The sequence below is a fragment of the Excalfactoria chinensis genome, chromosome 4 (assembly GCF_039878825.1).
Source record: "Excalfactoria chinensis isolate bCotChi1 chromosome 4, bCotChi1.hap2, whole genome shotgun sequence".
NCBI classification, from domain to species: Eukaryota; Metazoa; Chordata; class Aves; order Galliformes; family Phasianidae; genus Excalfactoria; species Excalfactoria chinensis.
The window spans coordinates 67317185-67335706 of record NC_092828.1 but is presented as its reverse complement, the minus strand read 5'-3'; the positions used below and the strand labels follow the sequence as shown (position 1 = coordinate 67335706).

The 18522-nt window shown below is 42.7% G+C and overlaps 1 protein-coding gene across 1 annotated transcript in view; it reads left to right on the top strand.

Annotated features, from left to right (window-relative positions):
• TMEM131L (transmembrane 131 like) overlaps positions 1–10784 on the top strand; it is a 66557-nt gene extending 55773 nt beyond the window's left edge. The window contains exons 28-35 of the mRNA XM_072335926.1: positions 1371–1528; positions 1942–2127; positions 3185–3263; positions 4322–4407; positions 5592–5712; positions 6638–6726; positions 7513–7655; positions 9115–10784. Of these exons, the coding sequence (XP_072192027.1) occupies positions 1371–1528; positions 1942–2127; positions 3185–3263; positions 4322–4407; positions 5592–5712; positions 6638–6726; positions 7513–7655; positions 9115–9393 (1141 nt within the window). The 3' untranslated portion in view covers positions 9394–10784. The remainder of the gene's footprint in view (positions 1–1370; positions 1529–1941; positions 2128–3184; positions 3264–4321; positions 4408–5591; positions 5713–6637; positions 6727–7512; positions 7656–9114) is intronic.
• The last annotated feature ends 7738 nt before the right edge of the window (positions 10785–18522 follow it).

The following is an 18522-nucleotide window of genomic DNA, read 5'->3' as shown; positions in this document are numbered from 1 at the left end:
ACCTGCATGTGAATAGACTCAGTTCACTGCATAGCAGTGCTTGTTCTCTGCTATGGCATGAGATCTGCTGCCTCTGAGATTCAGATGGTTAATGTTCTGTTATTGCATTGTGTGGGTAAAATCCAGTCATATATATTTTTTTTTTTCTGTGAAAAAGGAAGACAAAGTTGTTCAAATTATTCCACCATCAGGAGAATCATCGCTATATAGTGAGACTTAGGGGATATTGTCTTCTGATATTTTCAAGGAAGAGGCAGATAATTGCATTTTTGCCATAATGATTAAAAAGTTACTTACCTCAGAGGAGCTGATAAGTAATATCAGCAAAGCTTTGGTGGCAAGTGTTGACAGTAGGTTAGAGTAATTCTAGGTTCAAATACATAGTGTGATTACCTTGGGAAGTTGCTTGTTCTGTCCCCTGAGGTTCATTTAAATACATTTCTGAGGTTAACTGTGAATTACTCCATTAAAAAAAAATATATATGTTATATATTTCTTAATTCTAGTGTTTATGCTACATTGCTTGTTAGTAAAAACAAAACACAAATTTTAAATAACTGCTAGAACAGAAATACTTCCTGGGAGAGAATCTTCGTTCTTTCCTAGTCCTTTGAATTAAGGTCACAATTGTACAGTGCCTACATGGACTGACTTCTTAATGTGAGTGGTTCTGTTGAGGTCAGTGGACTTAACTTCTTCGAATTTACAATTTCCTTGCTCTAACTTATTACACGCAAACTAATATCATTGTGGGAAGTCAGCGTACATAAAAGGCTTTGCAGGTAGGAAGGAGAAACAGTGGAAGTACTGAAATTTCACGTCTGTTCCTCAAACTGATTCAGTGTTTTCTCATTTATATGGCTACATCTTAGTCATAGCCTTCTTATAGAAACTTGACAGCTGAGTTTTATTCCTTTTCCCTTAGTACTCTGATTGCTATACTGGCTCGAGATACTTCAGTTTGACTAGGAAAACCTTGAAATTACTTCAGATTTCATAACCAGATTATTCTAGTTATAATTATGCCAGTGAAATAGATGTAGGGTGTGTTTTCCAGTCAACCTAGATTTCCATACAATTCTAGATTGTGCTTATTGCTGTAGCATATAAATGCCTTCTTCATTGGAGAATGGAATTAAACTTGCATGCATTGTCTTTTCCCCTTGAGAAGTAGCAGTCTGAGTGATGGAATATTGCGTTTTGGGAAAGCCTTAACAGATAGTTGTTAGGTAAAACTGAGGGAGAAGACTCATCAACCTGTTCCTCAGCCCACATTCTGTCTTGACAGCCTTTTGAGTTGGGGTGTTTAATACCTTAAAAGGTAAAAATAATGACGTACAAATGTGTTTCTTTGGGTGTGGTTGTATTAGGGTCCCCGAGCAGAGTGAGTTGAAGCATCTGTGCAGTGAATATGAAAGACTGGACCTGAGAACGAATATTGGAATAAGAGCCTGGTGTCCTCAGGGTGATGGGGAAAATTGTAAAGCAGACCAAAAACCTGGGAGCTTGCATATGCAGGGAGAAACAGGTATGCAGTCTGAATTATCTTAAACTGGGGAATAAGCATAAAATGTTTCCCTGGGAATAGAACCGTACTCATTTCCTCTTTGCCCCTCCTGTGTTCAAACTCTGTCATGAAGATGACAGGGCTGGCAAGAGGAGCAGGCACCACTTCCTTCCCAGAGCTGGTCAGTGCAGTGGTAGGGCTGTCATTCCTGCTCGTTTTGCAAGGGCTGCATGTGCCACTATCTGTGCCGTATCCTCTCTTGTGTTCATTGCACTGGAGGTGCCTCTTAGGCTGTAAGCTTCTCATGGTTGGGGCTGGCACGTTCATCTTGATGAGAATTTCAGTAGATACTGCCTTCTCCTATCAGGAAATTTAGGGAATTGTTGTAAATACATATTTCAGGTAACTTTTATTTATCTTAATTATTTCTTTAGAAAGCTTTTATCAGCGGCCCAAAAAGAAGTGTTTGGAGAAGTTTTGTTCTGATTCAAGCTCAGATTGTGGAAGTTCATCAGGAAGCGTTCGTGCCAGTCGTGGGAGCTGGGGTAGCTGGAGCAGTACCAGCAGTTCTGATGGAGATAAAAAGCCCGTGATTACTGCCAGGCATTTTCTTCCATCCCGTAAGTTCTGTCAACATCATATATATCTGCAAATAGTGGGAGAGTTTCAGCCTTTCTGCTGAATGTCGAGCTGCCATGGCATGGAGCATAACTTGCCTTTTTGTAAGCGAGAGCACCTCTCAGAGGCAGCGGGACACATTTAATAACTTGGCACCACAAGTTTTGTAGATGGAGACAGTGTCAGAAGGAAGTGTCAGGCTCCGCACTAAGGAGCTGCACGTTATGTTTTCAAGGGAAGATGGAAGAAGGGAGTCTCTAGGCAAGAGAGTTTTGGTCACGTTAATTAGAAAATAAATGTAGTATCTTATTGTTTGAGTTAAGAAAGTGTACAAATGAAATCCGTGTGCAAGCAGTTCAGTACAGATCTCAGCATGTTGGAATTGGATAATTGTATTTGAGGTAGAAGGAGCCAGAAGACCTGATACACATGAGGGAGTATGAGAAGTGGTAAACGTGGTTGATTACTGTATCTTTTTTAATGCCTGAATACCATTAAAATAGTTGAAACCCCCAAGACTCAGTTACTACCATTGCTGGCCAGACTGATGTAGCAATAGAAGTAAATGTTTTAAAAGTGCTGAAGTGACACAAGTACAAACAGCCTTCAGTACCTGAAAAAGCCTGTTTTGGAGAATTAAAAGATGTGCCTGCATTTATATGTTTGTTTGCGTGTGCATAAAGTGTCACAGTCTTACGTTAGCAAGGACGGTATGTAATGAGTCTGAACCTGCAATATGATGGATAATGATTTGTGGGCACGTTACTTTATTGTCAGATTTTATTACTTCTTTAGGAGTCATATCAAATTGAGAACAACTTTGATAGTAACAAGGAATGTCTTAACATTTTGAGTGCTGGTAATTACTGAAGTGAAAATACATTTAAGACCAAGTGGAAAATAAATCGAACACTTTGCATATTAGTGCAGTTAGCGATACTCGAGTCTGAGAAGAAACTTTGTTAACACCATTGATGAGTCCATCTGTGTGTATAAATTATTCTGTACATACTTCTTTTTTTTAGGATCTTTGATTTTCACAGTCATTCTTTTCTTTAGGGGAGAATATTTCACAAAACGATTTTCCATCTGAAACTCCTATCACTTTAAATCTGTCTCATAACATCTGCAATACCAGGTAAAAAATTTGAATCTATGCCTGTAAGACATGAAAGAAACTCCACCAACTTGAAACCTTGTCTCACTTTGGTGAATTGTTTTATTATATTGGATTTATTGTATTTTTACCATATAATTGCACTTTCTGCTTGGAAGAAGAATCTTTCTCAGTGTGTGGGAAGATCTGTGAAGTTGAGATGGAAAAGGGATTGTGCAGGGGAAATGTAAAACAAAATTTGAGAATGAGGAAAATGATTTTTCCCCACTGATTTCTTCCAGGTCTTAACGACTTGATACATTTCCATTGGCCCTTAGTTATATTAAAGTAATAATTGTTAAAATATATATATATATATATGTGTGTGTGTGTATATATGTGTGTGTATATATATATATGGAAGTGAGACTTTCAAGTTGATGTTATTCTTTCAACGAGAGTAATGCTCTCCTAGGAAATTGATTGCCCCCTCTTCTTTCCTTTCTCCTTCTTCACTATAGTAGAGATAGTGCCTATGATTCTTGCCACTGTGAATCCTCATTTCACTTCTCATTCATAACTGTCTGTTTTCACTAGCAAAAATTTAATCTTTTTCCTCTGGGTTTCTGGCACTTAAAAAATGCTCCCTTTCCACTCCAAGTCATTTCTTTGATGGCATTCGATGAATACAGAATTGGTGTTCGTGTGTGCCTGTGTGTCTTCATACACACAGAAGTCAACTTGTCTGAAAATTGTTGGGAGCGCTGAAATATCATGAGAGATCTTATTCATCTTAATGGAATATAACCTGTTTTCCAATTTCAAGAGAAGAGCTGTTTAAATTAATTTGCACTAGTTTGATGCTTGGATAATATAAGTGAGATTATTAAGGTGTATTCGTTTTGTGTGTGTAATTAGTAGCTGATGCAGTGGTAATTCAAAATAAGGGGAAAATGGGGGAAAAACTGGGAAAGCAATAGCAAGAGTTGTATTCTCTAGAATATTTTTTCTTTCATCTGCATATCTTTCTTTTGAAATGCTTTGGAATATGTAACGTAAGAGTGTCTTGATTGAAGAGATTCCATTTTCTTTTCATTTAGCAGAGATGCGAATACCATTCCTCAGTATCCTGATACCTTGTGTCCCAATTTCACTGATGTAGCTGCAGATTCTGAAAAGAATAAAGGTTAGTTACCGAATTAACAACTTAAGCTGGCTTTGCAGTCTTTGCCAAGCAGTGTCAGTGATGTTGCTGATGTATATTCAGTGTTCATACACACGCTGTTAGATCTTGACTTCTAGGCAAGTTAAGATTAAAGTTAGCAAACAGAATCTTACAGCTTTGATATTCTTCTCTATCTTCTCTGTGTGAATACAGCATTTTGCTTTCAGCTGTCATTTTAGGTCCTTTTCTTCTCCTGCTTTGAGGTTTAAGTCTAAAAGTAACATGGCTGGGGTGTGAGACAACCAGTTCCATATGTTAAAATGAAGTTCAGCATTGGATCTCCAAATTTAAAGTCAGGACTTGCTCTTTTTGGAAGGAGTAATGAATGAGATAGGGTCAGAGTTTTGAAATGCTGAGTTCTCATCCTTTGTATCTCAAAAGGATATAACTTGTTCAGTGGGATTCATAGCAGCAAAAGGTTCGATGTGGGCAGGTGGAGTATGAAAACTGGTTAAAATGCATAGCTCTTTGAGTAGCATGCTGCTGTGCCTTTTGCTGCAGGATGGATGTCTGGCAAGGTACAAACAAGGAAACGGTAACAAAGTGTCTTTGAGCAGTTAGGCTGGAATGACAGCTAATGGTGATAGGACAAGGGGGAATGGTTTTAAGCTTAAGGAGGGAACTTAGATTAGATGTCAGAAGGAAAGTTCTTCACAGAGAGAGTGCTGAGGTGCTGGAACAGGCTGCCCAGAGAGGTTGTGGGTGCCCTGTCCCTGGAAGTGTTCAAGACCAGGATGAATGGGGGACCCAGAGCAGCCTGACTTAGTACCAAATCTGGAGGTTGATGGCCTTGTCTGTGGCAGGGGGGTTGGAAGCTAATGATCCTTTGGGGGTCAGGGGGAGGAAGGGCCTTTTCAACCCAAGCCATTCTGTGATTCTATGATAGGTGACTTGAGAACTCTTGCTCTGTTTTGTGGAATTACAAATTCCTCATTCAAGTCTCTGCCTACATATTTTTTTAAGGAATAGAAATTTTGAGATTTGTTTGAAGATTGGTGTTGGTCACATAAATAGGCTGGTTGATACCTCTAGATTTTTCATCTGCCGCATAGTCTTTATTGTGGAGAATCAAATGTTGCAGTGATATTCACAATTGGTGAAAACCTCCTTCCTGTTTCGCATGTCATATCCTTTCCCCTGTTTAGGTCTTTACCCAGCAGGAGACTTGTGGCCTCCCCAGCCTGTCTGCCTGACAAACAGTTTAAACTACAACCTTGAGAATAACCTACCGTGCATGATCCAAGAAACGCCCTCAATCCACAACAGGCAAGTTATGCTTCATGCGAACAGCACGGGTTATGTTTTGTTAAGGTTTCCTGTGGTCAGAAGACTGCACTTGAGCTCATCTTCAACTATCATTTGCCTTGCAAATACTATAATTCATGCCATTGCTTCAATCCCCTGGTCTTTCATGTTTTTATTCATTATTATGTCATAACTTTGCTCATACCAACTCAGTGGTCTTCCTGTTCATATACAGGTATATGCCTTCAGTTCTAGTCATATCCTGTCATGCAAAATGAAAAAGTGGGTAACACAAATCCCCAGATGATAATGCTGTAATCCCAACCAGGCTGCTAACCTCAACTGTAAACTGTCATGTCTACGGACTGCAGCCATGATGATTTAGAGTAATGGCTGGCAGTCTGCTCTCTAAGTCAAATCTAAGAATTGCTCTTAAAAGTCTTCTAGAAATACTTGGAATTATTTGAATGGAAGCAAGTATGATCCCTACACTAAGCATTCATAGTTTAGAAAACCTGTGGTGGGTGAGGTAAAAATCCCCTTACAGAGTGCTCTGCATAGAAAAGCTGAAGAATGCATGGCATTGCATCCTTTTTGTTTGTTTGTTTTATTTAGTTTTTTTTTCATCAAATAATGGTTTTTCACTTCTTTTTATGGAGGAAGAAGTTCAGTCCCACAAGGTATTGCAGAACTCTGGTAGCTGTCACTACAAATTGTTCATCCTCCCAGGGGGAATAAAGAGTTCAGTGGGAGGATTGCCACGATTATGTGCTGGCAGAGAGCGGATGGTGGCAGGATTTGTATAGCAAGCAGAATGTGAAAAGCCTCATCATCAGTTACAGGCATTTTACACCCGATAGCTTTACAGTGAATATATATGTCTAAATAATTTTCAGAAGTCCTGCAGATTGTTTCTGACAGCACATTTTTCTTTTTCTTGGGACAGCTTCATCGACTGGAATGCAACTTGTGACAACCAATTTTCCAACATGTATTGTCCATTTGAGATGAATGAATATGGTGCTATTCCAGAAGGTAAGATGAAGTAAAAAAAGTTATCACAGAGCATGTTTTTTCTCTAACCTTACTTGGTAAACAAAAGGCTGAGCTTGTCCATAAGCATCTGGGTGCTCGAACTTTATACTTTCCAGCTGACTGGGGTACTCTATAGGAAAAAAGCACTGACTGCATGTGGTAGATGGGAAAGCTGATCTTTGCATAGAATCATTAAGCCTGAAAATCCAGGACTTGGTACGAGAAGGAATAGAGAAAAATGCTTGTGATCACAGTATTTACACAGTTCTTTTTTGCACAGTTTTCTTTGTTTCTCCTCTGGCTTGCTTTCCAGTGTGTGAAACAGAAGGCCTCTTGTGATCAATTACCTTTGCAGGCTAGAGTTTCTTGGCTTGGGACACACTCTGGCAAGAACCTAAAATTCTTTAGCATTACCTAAGCAGTAATTAAAGATCAGGCTACAGTATCACGGGCAGCAGGGTAATCTCTTGGGTGCTTAGAGCTGAGGCATGTTGGCAGTGAAGTCAGGATAGACTCTGCCATGCTTCTGCAGCTAATAAAGACTGCTTTCTCCAGTAAAGAGATTGCCTACTTTTTATCCCATTCTCCTGACAGTGGTTTATTACTGGGTCCCTGGAACAAAATGGTACTCTTGTTAACAGAAGTTATGCTTTGCTGCTGCATTGCCTGGAAGCTGCCTAAAGTCACCAAAAGTTTAGCTTGGTTCTAGTATGTCTCGCTCCAAGAAGGCTCAACATTAAATAAGGCAAAAGCCTTATTTTCTCTCCCCTGTTTTATAAACTGCAGAAAACATGAACTACTCCAGCAGCTTCCCGGGCACAGCTGCAATACAGAACACAGCCTTCATTGACCAGAGCTGCACCTCCACCTGGAATGCACCACACAACATGCCGCCTACCTGGGAGCCCGCCAGTTATGTCAGCTCCACAGTGAGTATTGCCACTGCCAGGCACTGCCTTCTCACACCACTTGAAAAGCCTTCCCAGTGCGTATCTGCCTTGCCCTTACCTACTGCTTGTGTGTTGCCTGTATTTCCTTTAAGTGGCCTGATGTGTGTTTGATGTTGGTGTTGGTAGTATGGATTTCTCCCAGTTGTTGGTCAAGGTTGATCCTGGGCTTTGTCTATAAAACTCTAAGATAGATTATTTTTGCTTGTGAATTGACTAAAATGATCTTACATATGGAAAAATATTTTGGACTTGCATATTCTACTGAGACTTTTCCCTATCAAAATCAACCTTTCCAGATGAGGGTAAAGTACAGAAAGTGCTGACAGCAAAACCCAGAGAGATGTGGAAATGGTAGTGCTAAGTGGACAGCTGCTCTCAGTGACTTTGGCAGTTGTTTTTCTTTTGTTTTTTTGGATTTTTTTCCTGGGAAATCCAAGTGATTTAAGCCAGATTTGTGCAGATTTCTGAACGCTGACTTCGATCTCTTACTGTCTGGACTAGCCATGTCTGTGTCATCCCACAGTGCAGTGTGTGGCTGACCTCAGTTCCAGGCAGTCTTTACTTGCAACTACATTTTCTTCAGCTCATATTTCAAAATCATATATTATAGATTTTTTTTCTTTTTAAACTACATTTGTAATGCATTTGTTTTGAATAAAAATAGTCAAATAAAACAATAAATAATAAAATACAGAACTGAAAATTCTGCTCAATTTAAAAAGTAGCAAAACTGGTAGAAGGCTATTTCCTAAAATAAATGTAGCTTTATTTCATACTCTATTCAAGAACGCCAAGAAACACAGAAGGTAGAGATTGGAAAATACATTGGATAATTCACTTCATTTCCCTGGCAAACCTTTCACTACATTTCAGTGTTTCATTCAATTTTAAAAGTCCCAAGACTTCCTTGACCCTTCTGAGAGGTTTCCTTGCAGACTAATACATCTTGCTCTCCAGGAGGTTCTTCATAAGCTTGTGAAATTTTTCTGCCTGAGCTCCCTAGCTCCCAGTTGGATTCTCTTGTCCATACTGAATATCCCTCTTCACTTCTGGTGTGCATGATCTTTCATTACTGACACATACATCAGCCTTTTTCTTGTCATTCCTTAGGCATCCTTCTATTTTAGTTCTAACTCTCCAAACCACGTGTGATACTCTTTATGTCATCTGTTTATCCCTTGTATTTCTTAATAACCCAACCAGAACTAAATACTGTATTCTTTTTACAGTGATATTGGTGCCATGCAGAGAGCATGCTAATGCTGCTGTAATCTTTTGGGCAACCACACTGCCTTGTCAGCTTGTTTAATTTTCAGCTTGTGAGTTTCCAAAGTTCTTTGCATAAATGTTGCTTCTTCCCATTTCGTACGCTTCCACGCTTTCTTTGGTGAGTGGGCTGTTTTGCAGCTCCCTGTGATGCTTTTATCTTGTTCTGCAGCCCTACCTCTCGAGCACCCGAAGCTTGTCTCCAATGTCTGGACTTTTTGGTTCCATCTGGGCACCTCAGAGTGATGTTTATGAAAGCTGCTGCCCCGTTGGTGCCACGACCCAACACTCAGCTCACGTTGAGAACCAAGCTGTTATGTGTAAGCAGGAATACTATCCAAGGTTTAACCCATTCCGTGCCTACATGAACTTGGATATATGGACTACAGCAGCCAACCGAAATCCAAATTTCCCACTTTCGAGGGACTCGGGTTACTGTGGAAATGTGTGAAAGGAATTTGGTTTAAAAATGTGAATAAAGATGCTTGCAATTTTGATTACTAGAGTAAGCTGGTTGTTGAATAGATTACGATGTTGGTGGATATTTTGGCACTTTTATATTGAAAATAAATTTTTTTTTTTTTTTACTGACGTCTGAGCATTCAGTGCATTTTGAAAAGAAAAACATCAGGATGCTGCTATTGTCAGGTGAAGGGTATAAATATAAACCTCAGAACTTCTCAAGAATAAACGTTAGGTTCTTAAAAGCATCCATGAACCGATACTGTGCGTATCTTCTGAGGTTTACGTTCTGCGGTGTAAACTAGGTATCTTCTGGCATTTGCAGGTACAAAATCACACCTGCGGCACTGAGGGCTGCTTGTTGATGCAGGTCAGACGTGTTCCAGGTGGTGCCGCTCTTGCTGCTGACATAGTTGTCAGTATAAACTTCTGGAAACAGACATATGGCTGAATTGTGGCTTGCTTTAAACCGCAAGCCATCAGTTGGCTGACATGATGCTTGCGCTTTGTGGGTGAATGGGCGCTTCCTGCAGGAGCTTTCCTTGCCAGTGGCTCCTGATACCTTGTGTTTAGATTTTTAGCCCTTATGTTGCAGTGTATGATGTTTTCAATGAGCTTAACTTGCCCTTGTCTAAATGGCAGCACTTGAATTGGAGCAAATACTGCTTTAAGAGCGGAGTTCACACCACTCTCCAAATCAGAACAGCACTGTTCATATTTTGGGGGCTGAACCTTTGTAGTGGGAAGAGCAACCAAGGAAGGACTGTGATCCCATTCCGGGTGGAATCTTCCCATCTGTATCTGCTGATTGGTCACAATGGAGTGTATTTTTCTGGCATTACAGAGTGTGTTTGGGAGTCTTCACTTTTCAAGTGAAGATGGCAAGGAGATTGCTGCATGTCCTCTGCAAGCAGGCTTGTTAAATCTGAGGAAAGGGCAGGGCTGCAAGGAGCAGCCCTTTGCAGCTACTTGGAGGAGGATTATGAAGCAAAGTCTCTGTGGTGGCTGCAGACATGGCAGCAGCTGCAGGTTGCAGCTGAGGAAGCTCAGGTGAACCGGGAGGAGCAGTTTCCTGCTGCAAAAACAGAAAGGTGAGAATTCTGTTTGACACCAACAAACTGAAGCTCTCTCATTTCTTGTTATGTGAAGGCAGAACAGCTAAGGAGCTGTAGTTTAGCCAGTGAGCCTCTGTGCAAGGCTACTTGGCAACCTAGGAGCCCAGACACGAATTCCAACTCCGCAAGTCATGTCACGTTGCTGAGCTATCAGACCAGCTCTTCTGACCTGCTGGTTTTGGTCAGAAATGCTATCTTGGTTCTTGAAATGTTACCTCAGAAACATTGTATTTCCATAGCTTTTTTTTTCAATAAACTGATTATTACTATCAAACAAGTTTTGTTGAAAGATCCCCTAAGTGCTGTTCTTTAATGCATGTTCGAATTAGCTAACTAAGAAGAGGGTCATTGGAAAGCTGGATTTACTGTCAGAAAAATCAGATCATCCCTGAATGCTTTTCAGAACCAGGAGTCTTTGGCTGCTACCCATGATGCGTCTTGCTGGAAGGGACTCTGTGACCAGAGTTTAACAGTAGCTGCTGCAAAGTTCCCATTTCATATGAATTTTGTTTCCTGAATTCGGTGTTAAGCCATGGCAAGTAGTCTTGGCCACTGATGTGCTTTAGTGCACCTGTTGCTTATGGCAGTGGGCTGCAGGAACAGTAGAAGAGGAATGCATACGCAAGAAGAACAATCATCTGGTTTAAAATGCAGTTCCCCCTGGAGCTGGGTGGTATTAAGCAAAATGTTTTGTATAACTTTTTGTAACAATTACAAAGGAAAGTAACAAGCTCATTAAAGTTACCAGGGATAATTGCTGCCATCGGGAGACATCTGTTTCTTAATGAGTGGTCCACTGAATACAAGTAGAGATTAGGGCTCAATTAAAACCCTTCCTCCTACAGTAAAGGGGAAGATGAAATAATTCCACTACACGTTTCTTTGCACCAAAATAATTCTGCTAATTCTGGAGTGGTTGCTTAAATGAATAGCTACAAAGGCACCTAATTGTTTTTAGCAATATAATTTTGAATGTCTTGCCTCATGCCAGGGATTCCTATGAGCAGGTCTGGAAGCTTTGTTGTTCTCTCTGAAACTGCTGTTACTTTTCTCTTTTTTTTCTGAGAATCTTCAAAAACTGAAGAAATAGTCACGATTGCAAAGGGAAGAAACAAGAGTAGAGTAAAAGAGGAGAAGCTTGCACGGTTCACTAGCAGGGCTGGTTATGGAGGGAGGGAGGAAATCATAGGCAGGGCCAAGCTTTCAGCATGGGTTTCTGTCCTATTGTGAATGCTATGTAAACTCAGGATGTTCGGTATTTTTCCAAGGAGGGACTTGAAGAAGCAGCATCCTCTGCTGTTCCCTTCCTAAGCAGCCTGGTGGCATCTTGGCCATGCACTGGGAGCTGGAGGGACTGAGTCTGAAGTTACGCTGTCCCTGATTTGCACAGGGCACCTTGGCTGCCTGTTTCCATCCCCAGTTTCTATCCTGGAGCCAGCATGTGTTTTGTGAACGTTTACAGGTACTATGCAAGGCTGCATCTATTGCAGGGAGCACTGAACTGACCCAGACTAGCAGGGCTGCACTGAGCCCCTCCTGTGGCTGAGATATGTGCGACTTGCACAGCGATGGGATGGAATGAAGTGGTGGAGCAGCTCCCTGGGACTCTGGTAAGTGAGGCAGGTCGGTGTGGTTCTCCCTTCCTGTCAGAAGGGATTTGAACTGGACAGACTGGTTTTTGTGATGGTGGGTAGGGCCTTGTTTTCTAGCATTTGCTCTTATCCTTTCCAGCCCTGGGCAATGCCTGTATCTTGTTTTTCCTTGTTGCTGAATCACCCCCATTGTTTGTCCTCTCTGCATGCTTGCTGTGAGCTATGGGTGGAACAGATGGGTGTTACGTCTATGTCACCGTGACCAGGTTGTGATTGTAGCTCTGCTTTCCCTGCCCTATCCAGCTGTTGGGTCAGCCGACCTCATGCTCCTCACAGCAACTCTGGAGCTCATCACTGGTGCAGGGGCCCAGGTGCACCCCAGTGCTGACAGCCTGGCATTGCTGCTCCGTTAATCTACGTGCTGGTGACCATGCAGAAGTGCCACACTGTACCTGCCTGATAAAAAGCCTGACTTGTTGCTGTGGGTTGCATGCTGTGCGCCTTGGTTTTTCTGTGGTCTCTGCTTTTCTTTGTTTATTATTGCTTGCTTAAATCACAGCAGCACATCTCCCAACTGGGGGAGGCAGGGTGCTCAGGGTCGCAGCTGTCTCAAAGCTAGACCTACAGTTTGCTTCTTGTACAGGGTGGTAGGTTGGGTGGTGCAGTGAGGCATCGACGCCCTGCAAGCACCAACTTTTTCCCAAGGTGCTGACTGAGTGACGGTGGGTTTTTCTCAGTGTGGCTTCATGGTTTCATTAGTGTGAAGGTGTTATGCCACGCCATGTGTGAAATGGCAGAGCATGCGAACCAGATGTCAGAAGTGAGCACAGAGTCTTGCAGAAGATTTTATGGGAAAAAAAAAGCACTATGACCTTTCCACTCCTCAGACAGTGACAGAGCTGTGGGAACGCCTTGCTGGCTGCTCAGTGCTCACAGGAACAAAGCAGGGTGATGGTAGTGCTGGTGAGCAAATGGAAAACAATCTCATTGCTGCCCTGGGTCTCCAGCAGCATGGAAACCCATAGAATAGACATAGAAAGTCCACTAAGATCATCTCATCCAACCATCAACAAATCCCCACTAACCATGTCCATCAGTGCCATATCTTCCATGTTTCTTGAACACCTCCAGGGATGGTGACTAAACCATCTCCCTGGGCAGCCTATTTCAAAGCATCGCTATACTTCTAGAGAGTAAGTGTTTCCTAATATCCAACCTGAACCTCCCCCAGGACAACTTGAGCCTGCTTTCCCTGTCTTATTAGGAGAAGAGGCCAACCCGCACCTCTTCACTACCTCCCTTCAGGCAGTTGTAGAGAGCAATAAGGTCTCCCCTGAGCCTCTTCTTCTCCAGGCTGAACAATTCCAACTCCCTTAGCCACTCCTCATAAGGCCTTGAACACCTAACCAAGGTAGTATTCTTCTTGTTGAAGTGCTGACCTCAGGGATGAGTGAGAGGCGCTTACAGGGCCTTTGTTCTGGCTTTCTCCCCACTTTCCCTGTGAGCAGGCCCACATGCCAACCTGTTAAACCGGAGATCAACCGTCTTGATCAGACTACCACTGGTATTTTGTATGAGAGAGCTTGTTAGTGAAGTCCTCAGAGGACAGAGTATTGTGTTCTACAAATAAAAACAGGAAACAGATGGCACTAGTTTGAAAAGTTAAGTGGTTTTTAACTAGTCCAGTGACTAATTCTCTTGTATAACTACAAAAATATTACAGTTTTATCTTTGTAAAGATCAAAAGAACAACTTTGAAGCACTTACCAGGCACATGCAGTCATGCATTTTAATAGGTGACAGACCAAATGTATCCATATGGTAATGGGACTGACTTGCTGATTTCAAATTCCTGCACGTATTCTTGTAGTGCATGAAGCCTAATGACTGCTCTGTTCTTGTGCTTTTTTTAATTACTACTACTGTGGACCCAAGGTTGCCCCAAACACACTGCAGACATTAAGAGAAGAGGGGAACTGTCTGAAAACCAGAGGTCTGAGAGAGAGCCTGATGTGGATACATTGCATGGTGGGGAGAGAGCCTGAAGAGCTGCATGTCTCTTACCTAAGCTAATTATGTCAGCACCCACCACATATTTGGGTCAACACACGTAATCGTGGATATCTGTTTTACCTTCCTGAAGGAGATGAGAAGTAAGACCATAGCATGCCTGGCTTAAGTTGGTACAAGTTGGCTCTGAGCTCCAACGTGATATCTTGGGCAGATTGTGTTGATTGTCATGTTGCTGTGACAGAAGCCATAGTGCTGCCCAGCAGCTGGTGGAGGTGCTGTGTGCCAGCTGCTGAAAATTCAGAAAACTGTCTTCCAGTTGTAAAATTTATTCTGAGAACTGTTTTCCAATGGTGTGATTTATTCTGAGGGCAGAAGGAGCTGTTTTTCCAAAGCATTCTGGGATGCAGATATTTGAGGGTTATGGTTGAGCTAAAGCTTGCTCTTACAGAAGATGCTGACTTTTATCAGCTTGTCTGTGAAATATCTGCTTCTGCTATCCTCACATGTAATGTTAATGTATGCCTTGCTACCATTTCTCATTGCCCTTCTCTTCAAGCCAAATCCCATATTTTAGGGGAATGCCATGGTGCGTATGATGGATCTTCTTCCATCTGTCTCACTGAGATAAGGCTTTCCAGGACATGGGTTTCTACTTTATTTGCCTGATCTTTATGCTGCATGTGTGTTTGTTTGTTTGCAAGGAATCTCACCTTGTAGTTGCCTTGATTGAAAAGCCTCCCTTTGGTAGTGGGGGCAGAAATAAAAGGCGTAGTTGGGATACCCCTAGGCCTGGGACGGGTGGTAACCTTCCTCTGCATTCCCCATTTTTCTTTGCAAGTAGATCATCAATAAGTCATGCTAACACAACGTGCTTTAGTAATCAGACAACACAGTCTTAATTCAATGACAATTGAGGGGGATTGAAGCAACTTCACTACCTGGCTTGCTCTTTAAAAATGCAACACGGGCCTGGGCAAGGCTGGTTCTTGGGAAGGCAAAGGAAGATCCGTTCGTAATCTCCATTTCTTTGATTTTTTGTTTCCTGGTTTCAGTGTTCTGCAATGTTTACCAAGGTATGTTCTGGCTCTGCATCCACCCGAGTGAAAAATGGCAGATGGAGAAGGCAGCCGCCCAGCAAGGCTGGCATCTTGCCCTTGAGCGCTTTAGTGCTGTCAGCCGGAGTGCCTGCCTCCTTCCTCCAGATGGGTGCTGACACAAGCCTCCCTGTGCACGGTCACAGGAGAAAGCTCAGCAGGCCTGGAGTGGCTCTCTAGCAAGGGGAGGGATTATTGGGCCTGCTTGTTAGCTTTGGCAGCACTCATGCTTGTTCTTGTGCCAGATGTATCATGGAAAGCAAATGGAAAGGGACTGTTTTCTGACCAGTTCCTTTTCTGGGTGATGTGGGCTTCTCTAGGGACTTCCTGTGGGGTACAAATGGGAGAGCAGTGCATGAAGATGTCCCTTCACTACTGGCAGGCTGTTCTGCAGGAGCTGTACAGAGCCAGAACAGGTAGGAGCGCTCCCTCCTCCCTTATTGCTGACAGCAGCAGTGGTGTCAGTGGTGAGACATGGGCTCACAGCTTTCTGCCTAGCAAGCAAGCTCGCTAGCTTCTTGCATGGCTCCCATGCATGAGCAGGGCTGCTTGGTTTGTACTTGACAGTGGAGAGTGTAAGGAAAACTTATTTTATGGGGAAATTTAGACCTTACTTGAGATACAAAAAAGTTTAGCACCCTGATCTATCTGTAGGTGTCCTTGTGTATTGCAGGGGGATTGGACTAGATGGCCTTTAGAAGTCCCTTCCAATTCAAATGATTCTATGGTGATTCTATGATATCTGAACAGCCGGGGAGAAGAGTGCGGCCAGCCTTTGACTTATCTATCCCATCTTCCACTATTTCCTCTTCGTTTGCTTTTGTTAGTGACTTTTAACAGATACTGTTCAAGTGGAAGGCTGCACAGACACCACCATCATGGATGGAGACATATGTGAAGTAGAGTGAATGCCAGGAGGGAAGTCCTCCCACCAGAGCGTCATGCACTTTAGTGCTGTGCATGGCTTGTGGATCCCAGAGATGAGCTGGGAACAAAGAGCACAAGGAACCAATCCAGGGAAATAAAGAACTCTGAAGGGCTGATTTTAAAGTACATTTGCTGAGAGTCTTAATCATGTAACAGGAAATTAATTTAAAATGATGTCATAATAATAGCACGTGAAAGGAACACGAACATAGCATAACTTGTATAAACAGAAAGGGATCTGTGTGCTGACACTTGTGTAAGTGCAAAGCTGAAAGGCAGGCAGGTGTGGGCCAGAGGGTGTGGAGGGCTGGCTTTCAGGTTCCAGGAACAGAGCTCTGCTTGTGCCCTCAAGTGCAGCCCTTGTGGGAAGTTAAGTGCTGGGGGACATCTAACCTGGTGCTCTTTCTCTCAGGAGAAAAGGTTTAAGATTTTGTTATCCTGTGGTAAGATTGATTCAGAAGGAGTCCTGTCCTGTGATTACAGTGATTTTCATAGAATCACAAGGTTGGAAAGGACCTACAAGATCATCTAGGCCAACCATCCTCCCATCACCATTGCTACCACAGGTCACTAAAGCAGAGCTTGTACCTCCTAATCCAGATGCCTCTTGAACACTGCCAGGGATGGCTACTCCACCACCTCCCTGGGCAGTCATTCCAGTGCCTGACCGACCACTCTCTGAGAGAAAAAGTTTTTCCTTATATCTAATCTAAACCTCCTCAGGCACAACTTGTGGCCATTTCCTTGGATCCTGGTTTTTTTTCAGAGGGCCAAACCCCTCTGAAAATCTATACAAGCTGGTTTGCAAAAATTATGCAAATACAAAAGAAAACTGTAGAAATAATCCCTGCCAGAAACGGCAGAACCATCTCTTTCATGGTATGCAAGAACTTGGGAAGAGCAGGCTTGATTTTGTCTAATTTAAAAACATGGTGCTCAGACAGCAGATAAATCTGCCTGCCCTGAAGAAATTGATTCTGGCGCTCTAAAACAAGGATTCGAGATGGTTGAGTTTCTTCTTTCTGCAAGTCACTGTCGTGTCTCAAATACCTCACAGCAGCAGAGACAGAGGGAGGCAGCAGCTGAACACAGCCTGAACTGCCTGTGTGCGATAGATCTTGGCATTGTCTTTTTTCAAATGAATAGAAAAACCTTTGATAGTTTTATGGTTTATGCAGTATATGATAATAATCTGATTCATTTCCTGCTCAGATTCTTGCCCAAATGTTAAGTCTAATTTTTGTTGTTGTTGTCTGAGAAGCAGTTAAGGATGTATCTCTGCATCCTTGCATGGGATTTCTCATCTCCATACAGGAAACAAATTCTAAATGGTTCTGCTGCAACTTGATTCCATGTCCAGGAATGTTTCTCTTCAACAACACTGCCATCAAAAAAGGAGCAGTTTTTTAATTGTATCAAGGTAGGATGAGGTGCATGTCCACACTCCCCTCTCCGCTGAGGAGGCACATCAACATTTGGGCCTTTCCTGCAGCGAAAGGCCCCAGCACACGTCCCTGTGCCCAGCCTTGGATCAGGGGAAGCCTTCTCTCCTTGTAGGAAATCACAGTGCTAAGATGCTACATCCTTGTTTCCTACCACCGCCTGCTTGTCCTCTTTGGGCACTGGGACCTTTTTGCTGGGTGCAGGATGCCCTGGCAAGTGCTTGGAGGAGTCACACATAACTTGGTGTGCTTGCACGCACTGAGCAGCACGCTAGGTGAGTCTCCTGCTGGAGCAACAAATTGGGGTGACGCTGATAACAGGGCTTCCTGTGTTTGCTTACTAAAATGTAAGGTACAAAAGGAGCTGAGTTGTTTAGCTTTCCCTCACAGGCAGCTGCTTTGTGTTGATGCAACTTCCTTGGGAGGCAAAAAATCAAGAGGAAAATTCAGGCTCTTTTCCCGTTGAGTCATGCTGTTGCAGCTATTCCGGAAGACAGATCTTTCTGTGTTGTTAGTGTCGGCCTTTGTGTCGTAGTCTTCAAACCTCCTACATGCTGCAGCTCCGCTAGGGCAGCAAGTCAGCTTCGTACTTTTCTGGCTGAAGGCTTCTGGAAAGAAGAAGAGCAAGGGAAAGGGAAAAAGAAAAGACTTCTTCCTTAACAGGGGCAGTCTGAAAGTCTGGCTGCGGTAGTATGCAGCCACTTGCACAGTGTTATTGCACTGTGCCACGGTGGCAAGGCAGGGGCATTGCAGAAGGAAAATTAGGGAATCTGTGCTTCTGCTCTTCAGCTGTGTCTGCAGATTTGGGGATTCAGCTGCTGCCTGTGTATGCCTGACAAGGAATACGATGGAGCTAACATTGCTTATTTTACATTATAACGTTCCTTTTTTTTCCTTTTTTTTCCCCTGTTTTATTTTTCTTTTTTTTTTCTTCT